Source organism: Lissotriton helveticus, chromosome 2_1, assembly GCF_964261635.1.
Source record: "Lissotriton helveticus chromosome 2_1, aLisHel1.1, whole genome shotgun sequence".
Classification (NCBI taxonomy): Eukaryota; Metazoa; Chordata; class Amphibia; order Caudata; family Salamandridae; genus Lissotriton; species Lissotriton helveticus.
This window is the reverse complement of record NC_136059.1, coordinates 704,659,304-704,675,199: the sequence shown is the minus strand read 5'-3', so window position 1 is coordinate 704,675,199 and position 15,896 is coordinate 704,659,304. Positions and strand designations below refer to the sequence as shown.

Genomic DNA, 15,896 nt, shown 5'->3' with positions numbered 1-15,896 from the left:
TTTATACCCTCACCCGTTGGGCTATAAATAATTAAACATGAAGTCAGTGCCCTTGCACAATGCACTCAAAGAGGAGGTTATGAACATGTTGTAATTGTATTATGTGAATGGTGCAGATGTTGCAAGTATGTCAAAGCCAAAAGTGTGGCAAATCGTCCTACTTTTAGTTTCCACTGTCCAATTTGGTATAACAGCCCTTTCAGTGATACTGAATGTGTTCTAGTGAAACTGCCCTTCATCACACATGTTCCCATTATGGATGGATGCAGAACATATTCAGAACAGTAGTGAGCTACCTATTACTTTGCAGAATAGATTGTCCCACTCGATCAGTTTCCCATTTCCCTTCCATTTGTTTTGATGACTCCTGAATCGACCAAGCAGATTCATTCGACTTCTGGCCCATGTGAGCCTTCTCCCTCCAGAGCCTTCTTCCATCTGGTGTAAATCTCCCACCATGTTTTCATGGTGACGTAATGGATGCGTTTTCGATACTGTCCTCGCTGAAACACAAAATACCCTTGGACCGAACTACATCAGTCTGCAACTTGTGTCTCTCTCCTAGGTCCTTATCCCCCAGTGTCAGCTTCAGCTCCGAGCTGGAAATCGAAGATCTCCCACCAGTGAAGCCATTCATGAGTACAGTACTTCCCCACCCCTCATCTCAACATCGATCCCACGCAAAACAACTTTTGCCAAAGGGTCGTCCATTTATTCTGGAGGACCAGAGACAGACTACCAGGCCACCGCTGCATTCGGGCCATGGTGGGCAGCGACCAACATCTTCCGACCCTCAGCCCCTGCTTAGCACAGAAGAAACCACAGAGACCGAGTATTTCCACACGACCGCTCCTGGCTCGGAGCGGAGGCAACCATTGGACCTGACATCTGTGACGTTGAAGTGAAGACCTTGTCGGAGTCTAGACCTTCAGCACAGACCGGAAAGTTCGGTCACTAATCTGTGACTGTCAAAGTGATTCTTCTGACAAAAACACCTCATGACACATCTTCCAAACATGAGCCGAATACTCAACTGCCCTCCGGGATCTGCTGCTCAACCATCTAAAAGGCATCTGTCCTTTAACGAAGCCTTAGACATGCCAACTCCATCAAAGCACCTTTTTTGCTTCCCGGGTGGTGAAATACTTGAAAAGATTAAGACAGATATAGAGACATCCACCTCTATGAGATCACTCTTGTCCTCTCTGTACAAGGGCTTCTTTTGCAAAAACCAGCCCAGAGGGGGAGCAAAGGTCACCTCACCTTAGTAACCCCACGTATACCATTTTGCAACAGCAGACTTATCATCACCAAGCCTGCGAAGGGAACAAGAGAAGTTCCTACAGAGCAACAACAGGGGTAGGGACAAGGGTGGCATCAGAAAGAAGTGGACAAGGCCACAAGCCTTCTGCTTCTTTCTACTCCTCCACCACTCCTGCCATCCCCTCAAGACTCCCACGCCTCACCCACTTATCCAGGTGACCCTAATCCATATACACCCGTAGGTTCACCTCATTCAGACTTGGGGGTACAGGTAGAAGAGGATACCTTATATATTTCACAACAGGAGGAGGATCCCTTCAATGAACACAGATCCTGATCTGTACCCTGCCTCACCTTCCCCTCCTGATGCCACCACCTACCATGACCTAATTGGTAGAACTGCCTCCTTTCACAAACGTGGGTCTACAGACTAAGCCGTTAGAGAAAGATTTCCTTTTTGAGACCCTTTCCTCCAGTCACCGATCTGCACAATATATCCCCATGCTTAAAGGTATGCTCCGTCACACCTCAAACATATTTCACGACCCAGTACTTGCCAGAGTCATAACACCAAGGTTAGACAAGAAATGTAAGGCATCTCCAAATTACCCCCTTTACTTCAGGGGATAGCTTCCACCCTTCTCCCTAGTAGTCTCTACAGCCCGTTAAAGGTCCAACTCTCAAACAACTGGTGATGCCCCTCTAACAGCTAAAGAGAGCATAAGAATAGAAAGGGTTTGCGGATCCTTCGTATCCCTTCATATACCCAACGCATTTCGTGCATGATCACATTGCAAGCCTTGGTCAGGTATGCTGCACAAAACCCTTTGGCCGTGGTCGGCTTGAGTTAGCTGCAGGCACTGGTCTCTGGGTAGGACTTGCGCCCAAGCCTTCATGGGTTCCCAATCCCTCTGCCAGTATCTCAGCAAACGTGTTGTGTGGAATGACCAAATGGCCTGCACCCAACTGTCCATGTTCACTGACACCCACTGTACAGCACCTTCGGGGGTTTGTGTCTGGAGCTGACCAGAGGGTCTCACCCCCTCTCAACCGTAGTTATTTGCCCCTGCAGGTATCTACTTGAACATTTCCATGCCAGACCTCAACTGACTGTGAAGTGATTTCTAATTTTTGCGCAAATTCCACACATACACACACCCAGCTGCCTTTAAGGCAGTGCGACTGGTGCAGCTGCACCTGGCACGGACCACGGAGGGGGTAACTGTGTTAGGAAATAACTTGTGGTTTAAAAGCACCTGCTGCAGTGCATCCTTGTGCGTCCAGCAGTTTTCAGGCACTAATAAAAATGTCAGGATTACTCTGGTGATTAATGTTCTTGCAGGAGAGAGATCAGAGTTTTGTCTGGTGGCAGTTTGACTTATAATATAGTAGTGCAGAGGGTTAATATGTCTGCTGCAAGGGGTGCATGCCATGCAGATCATAGAACTGTATTATATGTGGCTAGCTCAGTGGATTACTGCTTTTGTAACAGATATCCTACTGTTACAGCAGTTTATAAGTTAGAATCCTAATATAGAACAGTGACTCACTTACTGGCCTCAAGAACCTGCATGCAAACTACATAATATAGGTTAGGACTTAAGTTTTTCCCCAGTATTTCATTGTCTATACCTAATGTTGCTAAAACTGTTCCTTTGTAAAAATAAATTCTTTGAGTTCTGTCCTTCTATGAGTAACTCTTTGGTTGTATATTGAGAGTAGGCAACCACAAACCACTAGGTGAGCACTGCAGTTGTACCTGCCAGATGTAGAAGGTTTCTATGTTTGCAGAAACATATATGTATCCAAGTTGAGACTCTTATTCTAGTCGGGGTAAGGGTATTACACAGCTTACAATACCCCTGATCAGCCCCTTGGAAGCTTGGCATAAGCAGGCAGGCTTATCTCAGTGTGTAAAGCATTTGCACATAAAGATACAGTAACACATTGAAAACACTACTAAAGGACACCACACCAATTTAGAAAGATTATCAACATTTATCTGAATAAAACAAGACCGAATCAACAACAAATCCAACATTCACAAGTAAAGATATAACTTTTAAAAGGTTCAAAATAGTTTAGTCCATAGGAAACTATGGATGAGTCACTTTTATCACAAAGTACCTGGAATGTGTCAAAATCAAAGACGAAAACAGATGCAGGGGAGACGAGGCACCAAAAAACAAAGTAATGCATCGATTTGTTACTTGCAGGGGAGGTGAATCGTTGATTCCTTACTTCCAAGGGAGATGATGAGTTGATTCCTTGCTGCGGTGAGGGGGATGTGATGTGTCAATTCCGTACTGCTGGGAGGGTAATACATTGATTATTTTTTGAGAGAAAAGGTTGTGTGTCGGGTTCCGGCAGTTCCTTACTGCTGGGCTGCGTCGATGAAGAACTTGGAGCACAGGTGCAATGCGTTGAAAATCCAGACGTGCTAGGGTTGATGCAACTGTGGCGAAACATGCGCTGGATCGATTTTCCAGCCACAAGCAGGTGATGTTTCGATTTCTGCAGCCACACAGAAGGGCCTGCGTCAGAGTCAGATCAGGTGCCACGGACATCGGAGACACGGTAGTCAGAACTCAGGATGTGGTGATATTTTCAGCTGCCCGACAAGCGCTACGTTGTTTCTTGGGCCACGGCGATGCGTTATTTTTTAACCGCACGACAAGGCTACTGCGGGAAAAACAGGCGCTGAAGGTCGATGCATGGAGTTTTGAGATTCTTTGCAGCAGAAACAACTCCGAGGGCCCAGAACTGGAATTGTTACCTCTTAGTAGGTCAGAACTTCCAGCAGAGGAGTGCGGGGCTGCAGGTGAAGTCTTTGATGGCCCTGAAACTGCTTAACGTGAGGCAAGCGCGCACAAGCCCTTGGCGAACCTTGAAAGCCGGATATGGAAAGCAAAGTCCAGTCTTTTCACTGCCCAAGGCAGAAGTAGCAACAAGCAGAGTGGCAATTTCCCCTCCTACAGCTTCTCCAGCTCTTCTAGGCAGAATCTCCTCTTTAGTCCAGAAGTGTTCTTAAGTTATGTTGCTGCAGCTCCAATACTTATACCAGTTTCTACCTTTGACGTAGGCAATTTTCAAGGGTAAATCTCTGTAGTTCACAAGAACCTAGCTTTCCCTTACCCAGCTTCAGACACAATACAGGGTGGTGGAGTCAGCCTTGTGTGAGGACAGACACAGCCCTATTCAGGTGTCAGTGACAACTCCTCCCACAACTCTAGCTCAAGTAGACACATCCGCCTGGTGATGGGCCACCAGGATATGCAGAGGACACTTCATCTCCCTTTGTTTGACAGTGTAGAGTGAATGCACAAAAGGCCCAAATGTCATTCTAAACCATACGTGTATTCCACAGGCAGGTAGAGGCACAGAATGTTAAAGCAATAAAATGCCTTCTTCCTACAAGTGGCATTTTCTAACACACAATTTAAAAACCATATTCACTATAAGATGTATTTTTAAAGTTCAGCAACCCTAAACTCCAAATCTCTAACGCTTCCCAATTGGAAGTTACACTTGTAGAAGGTTACAAGGCAGCTCCTATGATAACCAATAGTTGATATATTCCTTGCAATAGTGAAAAACTAAGTTAGCAGTATTTGACTATCAGGACATGTAAAACGCACCAGTACATGTCCTGCCTTTCACTTACACTGCACCCTGCCCATGGGGCTACTTTGTTCCATCCTTAAGGTTGCCTTACATGTAAGGTCGACATGGCAGTTTAAACTGCACACACATACACTGCATGGCAGGTCTATGACATGTTTGCATGGCTACTTATGTGGGTGGCGCAATCAGTGCTGCAGGCCCACTAGTACCATTTGAATTTCAGGCCCTGAGCACACCTGGTGCACTTCACTAGGAACTTAATAAATCAAATATGCGAATCATGGAGAAATCAATCACCAATACAATTTACACTGAGAGCATATGCACTTTAGCACTGATTAGCAGTAGCAAAGTGCCCAGAGTCTTAACAGCGGTAGCAATTCCGCTGCGGTGCAGCGGTTTTATTGAGTGGGCGGGCCCGCTGCGGCCAACGGACGTGCACACCACTACGCAGGTAGCACTCGCGACGGACATTGGCCGACGGGTGCATCGAATCTGTTAAGGCCAACAAAATCAGATCAGAAGAAATAGGAGGAAGAAGGCAAAAAGTTTAGGGATAACCCTGCAAAAAGTGCCCGGTCCAACAGAACGTAAATAAAAATGTTTTACTTTAGATATTCTATATTCAATGTTGAAATTCTGTGTGCATAAAACTCAGATATTCCCTTTAGTTATTTTATGGTTACCATCCCTCTCATTATCTCTTATGATTGACTAACTGAGAACATATTTAGTGTTGTTAATTTCCAATGAACTTGGCAGGAAAAAACACTTGTTTCACACTGAAAAACCTATGTTTATGATGATGAAAAGTTCGTATTACCACATATATGTTTTTGTCATGATCTATGTGATTGCAACATATTTTGTTTTTTCTTGAAAGATTTGAACTTGGATCACACAGTATTGCCCACATGGTGACTGGACTTACTAATCAGTATTCTACAAAGGCAAGGCTTGATGAGGTAAAAAACAGTAACTCCAGCAAACCTATTAACAATCTGGCTTTTTATTTTATGTTTCTTTGTCTGGTAATCGTAACTTCTCTCTGAAAGACCTCTAACCGGATACTTGTGAAATGCACATGATTTATGTGAAATTGAGGATGCTTTCTTTATCACCATGCCTTGCCTGGTACAGTAAGTAGTAAATGAAAATGTATCATATACCACTGTAGTTTTAAACCATGCCTGGTGGGCTGGATTTCCTAAGTAAATATCAAGAGCTAGGGAGACAACGGTATGAATATGCATACTTCTTGCAAAGCCACATTCTTACATAGCCTGACAAACTGATATTATATCACTAAAGAGGGCAAATAAAATATTTAATTAACCTATTTAGAGTATACATTTAAGAAAGTTAAATGTTAATTTGGGTGGTTGGCAGTCCCCCACTAGTAATAAAGTCACCAACTTGTTAGTTCCTACACATTGTTTCATTTTTTTAAACTTGAATTCATCCCCTGGTGTCTAAACCATTTGCAAGTATCAAAACCGTTAAAAAGTCAAAACTACAACGAAATTACTAAACCCTGGTGACAAATCTTTCCACTACACTAGAATCCCTCAGAGAGAAATGGCAGACAGAGCGTGGCTCCCCTTGACAATGACGATTGGACAGAAGCATTAGAATCCCTGCGGGCGCTGCATTAGACTCTGGTTTACAACTTATCCAACTTAAATATGTACATCACGCCTATTTAACCAGGCACAGACTCTGTAGGGCAGGACTGATACCTTCCCCTGCATGTCCCCAGTGTGCAGAAACCGAAGGCACCTTCTTTCATACAGTTTGGCAATGCACATCACTCACTAGATTCTAGCGGGAAGTCATGGCGGGAAGTTTTGGGCTGGGATATACCTCTCTCGCCAAAACTGTCCCTACTCCAAATCATGGAAAATACAGGAGAAAACCAATTTAAAAGACACCTGCTATTTTTGGGTCTTACCCCTGCCAAGAGAGACTTAGCGGAGGCATGGAAGGCCCAGCTCCACCTGGGCTGGGTGCCTAGAAGGCGGACTTAGATGGGTGCAACCTATATTTAAGGCAAGGGGCTGCCCACAAAAAAAAAAATTATAATCTGGAAACGTTGGGCAGGCCTACTCCTGGAAACTCCCCCCACTAACTACAGGTGCCTTAACACTGTGATAATGAGGATTATATAATAAGGACGGTAGTGTGGACTTTATCATGTATAAGTAGACTTGATGAAAGCGAGAGCTGTAACATTAGTAAGCTCATGGCACTGACTGTTTCATGGTTACGAGCTGATGTTATTAGGCTTGAGATGTTCTTGTTATGCTATAGTGAAATAATTGAAAGTCATCAGACAGGGTGCTACACACTGGGCAGTACTTATGTCGCAAGAATTGATGTTGTTTTTACTGCTGACAATAAAAATGTGTTTTGAAAATAAAAGTACAACACAAAATCCTACTCTATTTATATAAATAGAGCACAAACCAATACAAACAAGCATTGGCATAGCCAATAGGTCTCGCCTTTGGGATGTTATACGTTGTTAATCAAAAAGAAAATGCTCCCCAAAGACTACACGCAAAACGTGCTGAATTAACCATTTGTAGATGCTTGCACTTGAGCTGCTATGGCAACAAATGCCAAAAGAAAGTGTTTAGAAATGCCAAACACACCAGTAAACAACACGACATATCATTGTGTATGGAATGATAGCCGCTAGAGCGGCGGCAGCCATATTAGTAAACAGCCACATATGTTCTGACTGCATGCAAGACTTATGCAAAGGAGAAAAAAAACATGTAAAGTGCAGCTCCTCGAGGAGCTAGCAGAGCCAGGAAGAGACAATACAAAGTGTGACAGCAGCAGCGGCAAGAGGCTGAGGAGCGGCCCCCACCCCCTGTGTGTGTGCGTGGAGAGAAATCAGCCTGCATAGCCAGTGGTGGAAGTGGGGGGAAAAAGTAGGGGAACTGTATGCGGAGACTCCTGCACTTTGGAATAGCTAAATGTCAGAAAAAGGGCATTTCCTGCAAGAGTATTTTTGTTTTTTGGATCCATTTCACAGGGAAGCAACTAAATGAAAGAAGGAAAGAGAGGTTGTGAACTGTTTCTTGAAGTCACGGTTTTCAGTAAGCAAGGAGCAGAACCGAAAGAGATGGAATAATAGGAAGAGGGGGGGGGGCAGCTGCCAGCACAGAAAAGAAGAGGACATTGTCCGTGTCTTCTCTGGGCAGTAAGGAAGAGACAGAGTCCTTTTCCTTCCCCACCCGTCCCCGAAAGCAAGCGAGACTTATCTGAAAGCGTTGGCTATTTCTGCCGTCCTGGGACACAGTTGTGAAAAGAGAAAGTAGGGGAACTGAATCTTTTTAATAAAAGAAGTAGGGGCACGATGTGCCCTTCCGATCCCGCCAACTTCGACCACTGTGCAGAGTGGCTTCTTTGGCAAGGGTGCAAAAGCAGGCCACGGCGGAGACAGAGGCCAGGAGGGAGCTGCACCCTGCCAGCCACAGAGCCTGCACACTGGCCGGCAGAGGGACCTCACAGGCACAACCCGTCCAAGGACCCAGCACACAGCCCATGAACAGGCAAGAAACCTCTACACAAAGACAGACAGGCACAGCCCCCGGGAAAGAGGCCACGGTCCGTGCTCTAGGATGAAGAGCGAGGCGGCACTGCCCCTTGCCCTCCACAAGGGCTTGGAGTGCTTCACCAGCCCTGGCAAGGGCTGCGGGCTCTGCTGCAGTCCAGGGTGGGGGAGCTGGTCTTCGCCTGCCCGGCCTACACCTATGTGCTGAAAGACTAAGAGAGGGGAAACCACTGCGACTACTGCTTCACCAGGTACCGGGGGAGGGGGGCGTGCCAGCCATCTGTGTGTGCGGGGCGCCTGCCTTGGTTCTGCTGGCCCCCTCCCCGCAGCAGCACCCGGCTGCAGCCGCAGCCAGCGTGGCCCTGCCTGACGGCGTCAGCAGCCAGCGATGTATCTGGGTGCAGTGCTTCCATGCCGCAGGAGACAAACTCCTCTCGGCACAGTCGGCTTCTGCAGAAGGAGCTCCTCTCCCGCACATGCAGCTCTGCACAATGAGTAACTGCGCACACCTGAGGCGAGCACCCCTGACCCCTGTACTTGTACTGCGCCCTCTTGCTCGAAAGGAGGGCAGCTGGCAACAAGTTCCAACGTCCTGTGAGTACTGCCATATATTTAAAAAAAAAAAACAGAGCGCAGTGATCCTAAATTGTGCTCCGCGCTCCAAATTAAAGTAAAGCAGCACTGTAAAAAAAAAAACAGCACCAGGCCATGTATTTTTCATTATCGCACACGCGTCTGGGCTCGATAATTTGAAACACATGGTGCCCCTGAGATGCAGGAGCTGCTGGTGTGCGCACGCGGTTGCGAGCAGCAGCTTATGTTTCCAATTATCTTGCACGCTTGTGTGCATGGTAATTGGAAACATATGCTGCTGCTGCGCGTAACCGCAAGCATTAGGCCGTGGGCATGAACATGGGTGGGACAAAAAAAGGCTTTGGCCAATTGCGTTCTGTCTTTGTTAAAAAGACGCACGCAAAGGCCAATAGCCTGGGGCAAAACTACAAGCACACCCGCGAACGTGTGCAAGGGTCTAGTGCGATTTCTGAAAGCCCTTACATAAAGTCTCGCAGAGCAGCGCATGCGCGTTGTGCTAGGCTCGACCTGAAAATGGCACCAAAGTGACAATAATCCAGTAAAGGGAATAAGAGATATGATTTTTTTAAGATTTTGGAGAAAAAGCAACTTGAAAAAGTACTTGGCCAAACAGTTATCACTGTTCGTGGTTGAGTGAGACTTGGGCATGATTTCAGGCCAACGGCAGTGGAGCACGACTCAAGTACCCTGATTAGGATCATCCCAGGCAAAGACTTTACCATCCAACTTAATCTCTGAATTGGAAGTCGAAATGCTCTAGTGGAGCAAGTTAACAGGCTATATATACCGAAGTCCTCTCAAAGCCTGGAGTTTCTGCAGCAGCTCCAGTACCTCTGGGCAGCACTAAATGGCCAGGGCTCACTACAGCACAGGCCACCAGCAAGGTCCAGTCTAGTTCCATTTGCTACTGATCAGTTTAGGCACTTCGGGAAAAAAAACTCTTGCAGCTTCATGTGTCCCTGTAACCACACAGGAAGTCATCCAGCCGCTCTTGGGGTTAACTGTTCTTATTCCTTGGTACATGCCTGAGCAGGTCCGGCCACTCAGGTCTCAAACAGGAGCTCCAGTCTTCTGTTCTTCTGCAAGTTCAATTGAGCTGTGGGTCAGATGACAGCTTTATCGGATTCACTAGTCAGTGGGTTGGGGGTGCCTGCTGGACACTCCCTAACTAATAAGGAGAAAGTGCCCGTTGGCAACATTTCCCATCCTTTGACCGCATCCCGTTTACCTCCTGCAAACTATCCCACTGTGCGGTATTCTAAGAAAAAAATGGCACCTGCCTTCTGTCTCTGAAGGGACCCTGTGGACCATATAAGAGTAGTACAAGTGTGAGCAGGTCCAGCCATTCAGTTCTCCACATGTCTCAAGCAGTTGGCACTGTCTCCTGTTCTTCTGCAAGTTCAGTTGAGCTGTGGTTGAGATTCCAGCTTTATAGGCTGCACTAGCCAGTAGGTTGGTGTGACTGCTGAACACTCCCATACAACATTCTGAGATAAATTATAGATGGCACATGCCTTCTGCCTCCGACGTGAACCTGTGGGCCTTTTAGAGGTGTGATTAGGGAAATGAGCAGTCCCGCCTCCTCAGCTACACCAAACTGCTTCCGAGACCAGCTCCCCTTCTCAATGGCCTCATACCCAGTCCCCTACAAAGGGCCTAAAGGTCAAAGACCTTCCCTTCCTCAGTTCTCCCCTTGCACATAATTGTGAATGGGCAGACCTCGCCATTTCCCCTTTTCAGTAGATTAAAATCTTGACCCCTCCTAGTTCCTCTTCTGGGGTTGACAGCTGTCACATGCATCACACTCAGACCATCTAGCCCAATAAGCCATTGTCCGGCTCTGGAAGGAGTTTTCACACCGCATTAAGGTAACGTGATGGGTGAGGCAGCTGCTGGCAGGCTGATGCAAATTAGCCTCCAGGTGTTTCAGGCAGTGAAAAGATCTCTTTATAAAATGTACCTTTGCTATATATCCTGATGTACATCTAATGCACATCATAGAGGCACCCCTGCACATTCACCAAAATGCCTGAGCACCTCAACTTGATCCAGGAGGCAGGAGTGAAGCTGCTTTGAGGTCTCATGAAATGGCACATGGTGTCGGTTATGGGGAGGTTTATATATTGCCAGACTCTGAATAAAAGGGTCAGTATTATTAAGTCACCAAGAGACCTGTTGGTGTACGTGCGCTTTATAAATACCACTTAACATAACATAACATAATAAGTCAACAATTGTGCATAAGACTATACACCAACAGACTTCATATTTCATGGCAGCAAAACTTAGCAGATATGGGTCTTGGACAGCACTGACATAAGCCACTCTGGCCTGGCTACAGTTGTCAGTTACTATAACTATAAGAACGTGTGACAGAGCATTTTCTGTGGCGGGCGTGACGTTCTGGAACCCATTCCACCATTGGTTCCATTCTGAACCCACATTGTTGGTATTCTTCACATTGGCTTTTCCTCCTGTAGCAGTTTCCTATTAGTGTTGTATCTCTTCATCTAGATTGTTCTCTGCCAGTGCTGTGAACCTTTAGTACCTGCACTTAAACAAAATTACCATAACATGGGGTCTGATCTTGAATTTTGTTTTTTCAAACCACTAATGGCATGCGGACATAACTATGAACAATATACAGAGAAATTACCTACTATTTTCCAACTCAAATTGATTATAAATATGTTGATTTACATTGCAGTAACCAAGAAGCGCCCTTGACAATTCAAACAAAAAATTAAATACTAGAAAAGGGAGATAAAAGAGAAAGCAAACACAGCGATGTATTACAATAATAATATTACAAAATGGAGGATTGAGAAATTGAGAATTTTGATTTCTCACATTTCATAGTAGAGGAATGGTAGAATGTTTCACATATCAAACGTTTCTTAACTGGTGTCTGAAACATCTTCTAAACTATTTGTTTCTTCTTCTTTAACCAGGTGAAAGAATTCTTTGATTCTCTGGGAGAAAATGGTTCTCAACTTCGATGTGTCCAGCAAGCAAAAGAAACAATTATAGAAAACATTAAATGGATGGATAAAAATTTGGAGAGAGTCAGCACCTGGCTGCAGCTCAACAGCAGCTAAAAAGTGCTTAATGATCTGGGATTTCTTACCTAGAATATCACTGGATATTTTTATAGTAATTTTTAAATTGAAGGCACATGCACAGATAGGTTACTGTGTAAAAATAATCTAAGCACAAAGATAGTGGCCCTCTTGAATTTCTGAGCTAGTGCTTATGTTTCAAAATTCCTTTTTTGTTAAAGGAGAGGCCTTATGCTGTGGTTGTGCCTACTATGTTCATGTTTTCACACCTAAAAAGTATGAGAGCATCCAATGAAGCAGGTTGTCATTTGCATCCCTACAACATTTACACAAAGGACCCAGTTAAATTCCGATATGTGCAGTAACTCCTGTCACAGCACACACTAGAATTTTGAGTTTTGCAGCCAATACCACTCCTCCTCAATATTTTCCTGATAAATTTAGCCGGTTTTACTTGCCGAAATTTACCCAGGAACAAATGGCCAGTAAATACTGGGATTATCAAAATGTGCAGACACATTTTCATCGTAAGACCCATAATATGAAGTATTTACGGGGTGCAGTAAAAATCTCTCCCTATGTGAGAGTACTCATAATGAGGGCACCAAGCAGCTTTTTAGCAAAGCTGCTCAGTTATTAGCCTACAGGGTTGAGCTAACATACATAGAAATGTATAGTTCATTTGCCTCAACGAAGCCATTGCTGGGGACCCAATGATTCACGTTTTGCCTTATTTTGGATTATGGTGGCACAGAACATTGCTGGAAGCCTATCAACACTTTGAATTGTAACACCACATTTCACAAACTATCCATCTGAAAACAATCCACATTATACTTCTGGAACCACCATGATGTTCAGCCCTACAAGGATTCGGACGAGCTCAGTATCACTGTTAGCTTGGACTCAATACTTCTGAATTGTTTTTGGAGTCTCATTTATTCCATGATAAGTTGCTCCCATGGGTGCAGAGTAGAATGCAGTATTTCAACTTCTTCTGAACTGAGCCTATGTCCAGTTGAAAGGGGTTGGAGGACTACCTTTGCAGATTTTCCTTTGGAGGCTTTTGTGTAGACTTTGATTTTTTTGTGATGATTGAAAAAAAAAAATTTCAGAAAACAACCCTGACTCTGTGGGCCTCATTGTCTATGCTGCCACCACACACCAGGTATTAGAGCTCCTTATTGCTTCCTGATGTGCATGTCCTCCTACCAGTGTTGCCACTACACCACTCCCCCTAGACACACATGGTAAATACTGTTGGTGGCGATGCCGACTCATCACTTCACACGTTCTTGCCATGGTTCCACCTCACCGGCTGCTACAGGGGTCCTGAGATGTGAGCTGTGTGGCAGAGCTTTTAATTTCTGGCACTCCCATGTTGTTCAGCTTTCCATATGAGTTGCTGCCCACCATTCTCCTCTGACCCTGGATCAAAAGGGGAGAGGATCTCTTGATGTCCGTCAGGTACTCAATGTATCCAGTAACGCTGAGGACTGCCGTTTCTCCTCTTTGGCATTACTTAGCACTGGAAACCTGCTCTAAGGAGCTCAGGGATTCAGAGAGGGAGACTCCAGCATGGCACACAGAATAGGTGACTGTTCCTTGTCTGTAATGGCTTTGCCTACTCCCTCACCATTAGAAACATTAAAATGAATGTTTAGTTAAGACTACCAAAACTATATGTTCATATTTGATTGACATGAATTATATCGAAGAAGCTGAATACAGAAAAGATTAATAAATGCTTTGCGGGTAGAATACAGAGAACTAACAGATTAACTGAGTAAAATAGCAAACCAGACAAATAGCACATTCATTGCAGGGTCAGCAGTTCAATGCTCTTGTGAAAAGTGACTGTTTGTAAGTGATTGTCTGCAACTCATGAGCACTATCATATGACTCTTATGATGTATTTAGCTTCCCACTCTAAACTTCCAGTAAAATGTCATTGAGGCACCCTCTTAATAGCATGTCCCAAGTCGGCCAAAATCGCAACCCAAACCAAATGGGATTCACAACACCGCACCAAACTTTGCAGCCATAATTATTTCCCACAGAAGGTTGATTCATGGTGTAATCCTCACAGATGCAACTTTCCACAAAGTAGATGTGGCACCCCAAGTTTTGATTTTCAAGCAAGCGAGGATGAACTTCTGGATAACTGGGAAGAAGGGTGTGTAATTACAAAATAGCTTGGGTTCGATTCATGCAAGCCATCCTCCAAAAAGTCGTGTGTCCTAAAGATTTACCAGGCATAATAGTTATTTAACAGATCCTTTAACCACATTCTAATGGATCAGGTAAAAGCCTCCAAAGGATGCATCCCTGTTTATTCTGCTAGAGTTGTGTCTGCTTTGGTCGAAGAATCCAAGGAACAAAAAGGACTCGTGTCTGGTTATCTCTGAGATTCAGATGTATCTCAAATGTATTGTGGGTGTTCAGTTTACAAAGTACCCATGGGCTCTGTTAGTGGTTGCCAAATAATGCAGAGTAACTTTGTGTTCCTATTGCCCAGATACTGCCTTTTACTCATTCAGTTTTCTCCAGGATGATGAAGAAGCTCCTTGTCATGGGGGTCGATAGAAGCAGTGCTCCTGGTAGAAATTAATTGATACTTTGTTCCTAATTCATTGCATTGTTATGTTATGTTGATGAGCTCATTTCACCTGATTCAGGGAACAATCGGAAAGGATAGGTTTGACTGTTGAGATGCTTTCTAAAATGTATTTGGTTGGCATTTCCTCATTGCTTCTTGTATTTCTGTGTGATAGTTTAATATATTTAAAATGGAGTGTGATAACCTTAGTACATTTAAATGGGAGCACCATTGTTGACAACTGAGAATGCCTATAGTCAATTTGCGTTAAAAAACGTGAGTGCACCAGATAATAAAGACATGCTGCTCTTAATGTGCACGTATACGGAATTGGCCCTCTTACAATTGTTCTAGGTCTTTGAAGGTCATATTCTATGTAAAAATCAACAGTGTTTTCAGCAGTGGCTGAATTTAGTCTCAAGGTTTCAATTTAAACACAAGATTCACTGTGCCTTTTATAATTTGTTATAAGTGTGGTACTCTAGTAGGGGCTCAATCATGGTCATTAGAAGGGTGCGAAATGTGTTGTGAGTATGAATAAATTTTCGATTGGTAATGCAGCATTCAATTTTCTTCTTTGGGAGTGATTTTCAAGTCTGATGTCAGTATTTTTTAATATCTTTGTGTACCTATTATTACATATGGCAGTCAATATATTATTTTTTTTAGTTTAAAAAAGCTTTATTGAAATAATTATATCATAAAGGTACATCTTACCATGCATGTCTAATATCGAAGAAAAGGTATAATTAAACATAGTAATGCAAATGAATACAAAACAATTGAAGCATTAAATATAAAGGAAAAAATGCAGTTAGAGGCATATGTGCTGTAGATACACATGCTTTGCATACTCCTGCCATCTAGTGTTGGGTCCGGATGTTTGCAAGTTGTTTTTCTTCGAAGACGTTTTTCCAGTCACGTAGGAAGGTGACTCCTCCTTTCGGTGATAGTGCACATGGGCATCGACTCCATTGTTAGATTTATTTTTTTCGGCCATCAGGTTCGGACGTGTATTGCTGCGCTCCAGTTCGAAAACCATTCTTCGAGTTCCCCTCGGTGCGCAATCCAATCTACCCTCGACGTTATTGTTTTCGTGCGCATTTCCCTGTTCTCCACGTATCAAATTGCTCGACAAACTCTCCATTTTCTATTAAAAATCTCGTGGGAAGCCGTCGGGCCTTGCCGCATC

At 44.3% G+C, this 15,896-nt stretch overlaps 1 protein-coding gene across 2 annotated transcripts in view; it reads left to right on the top strand.

The window, feature by feature from the left end:
- Positions 1–15,260, top strand: part of ERAP1 (endoplasmic reticulum aminopeptidase 1) — a 530,688-nt gene extending 515,428 nt beyond the window's left edge. For both annotated transcript variants that reach the window (XM_078675432.1, XM_078675433.1), the window contains exons 18-19: positions 5,771–5,852; positions 11,998–15,260. In XM_078675432.1, coding sequence (XP_078531558.1) covers positions 5,771–5,852; positions 11,998–12,144 — 229 coding nt within the window. In that variant the 3' untranslated portion in view covers positions 12,145–15,260. The remainder of the gene's footprint in view (positions 1–5,770; positions 5,853–11,997) is intronic.
- Positions 15,261–15,896: the final 636 nt, after the last annotated feature.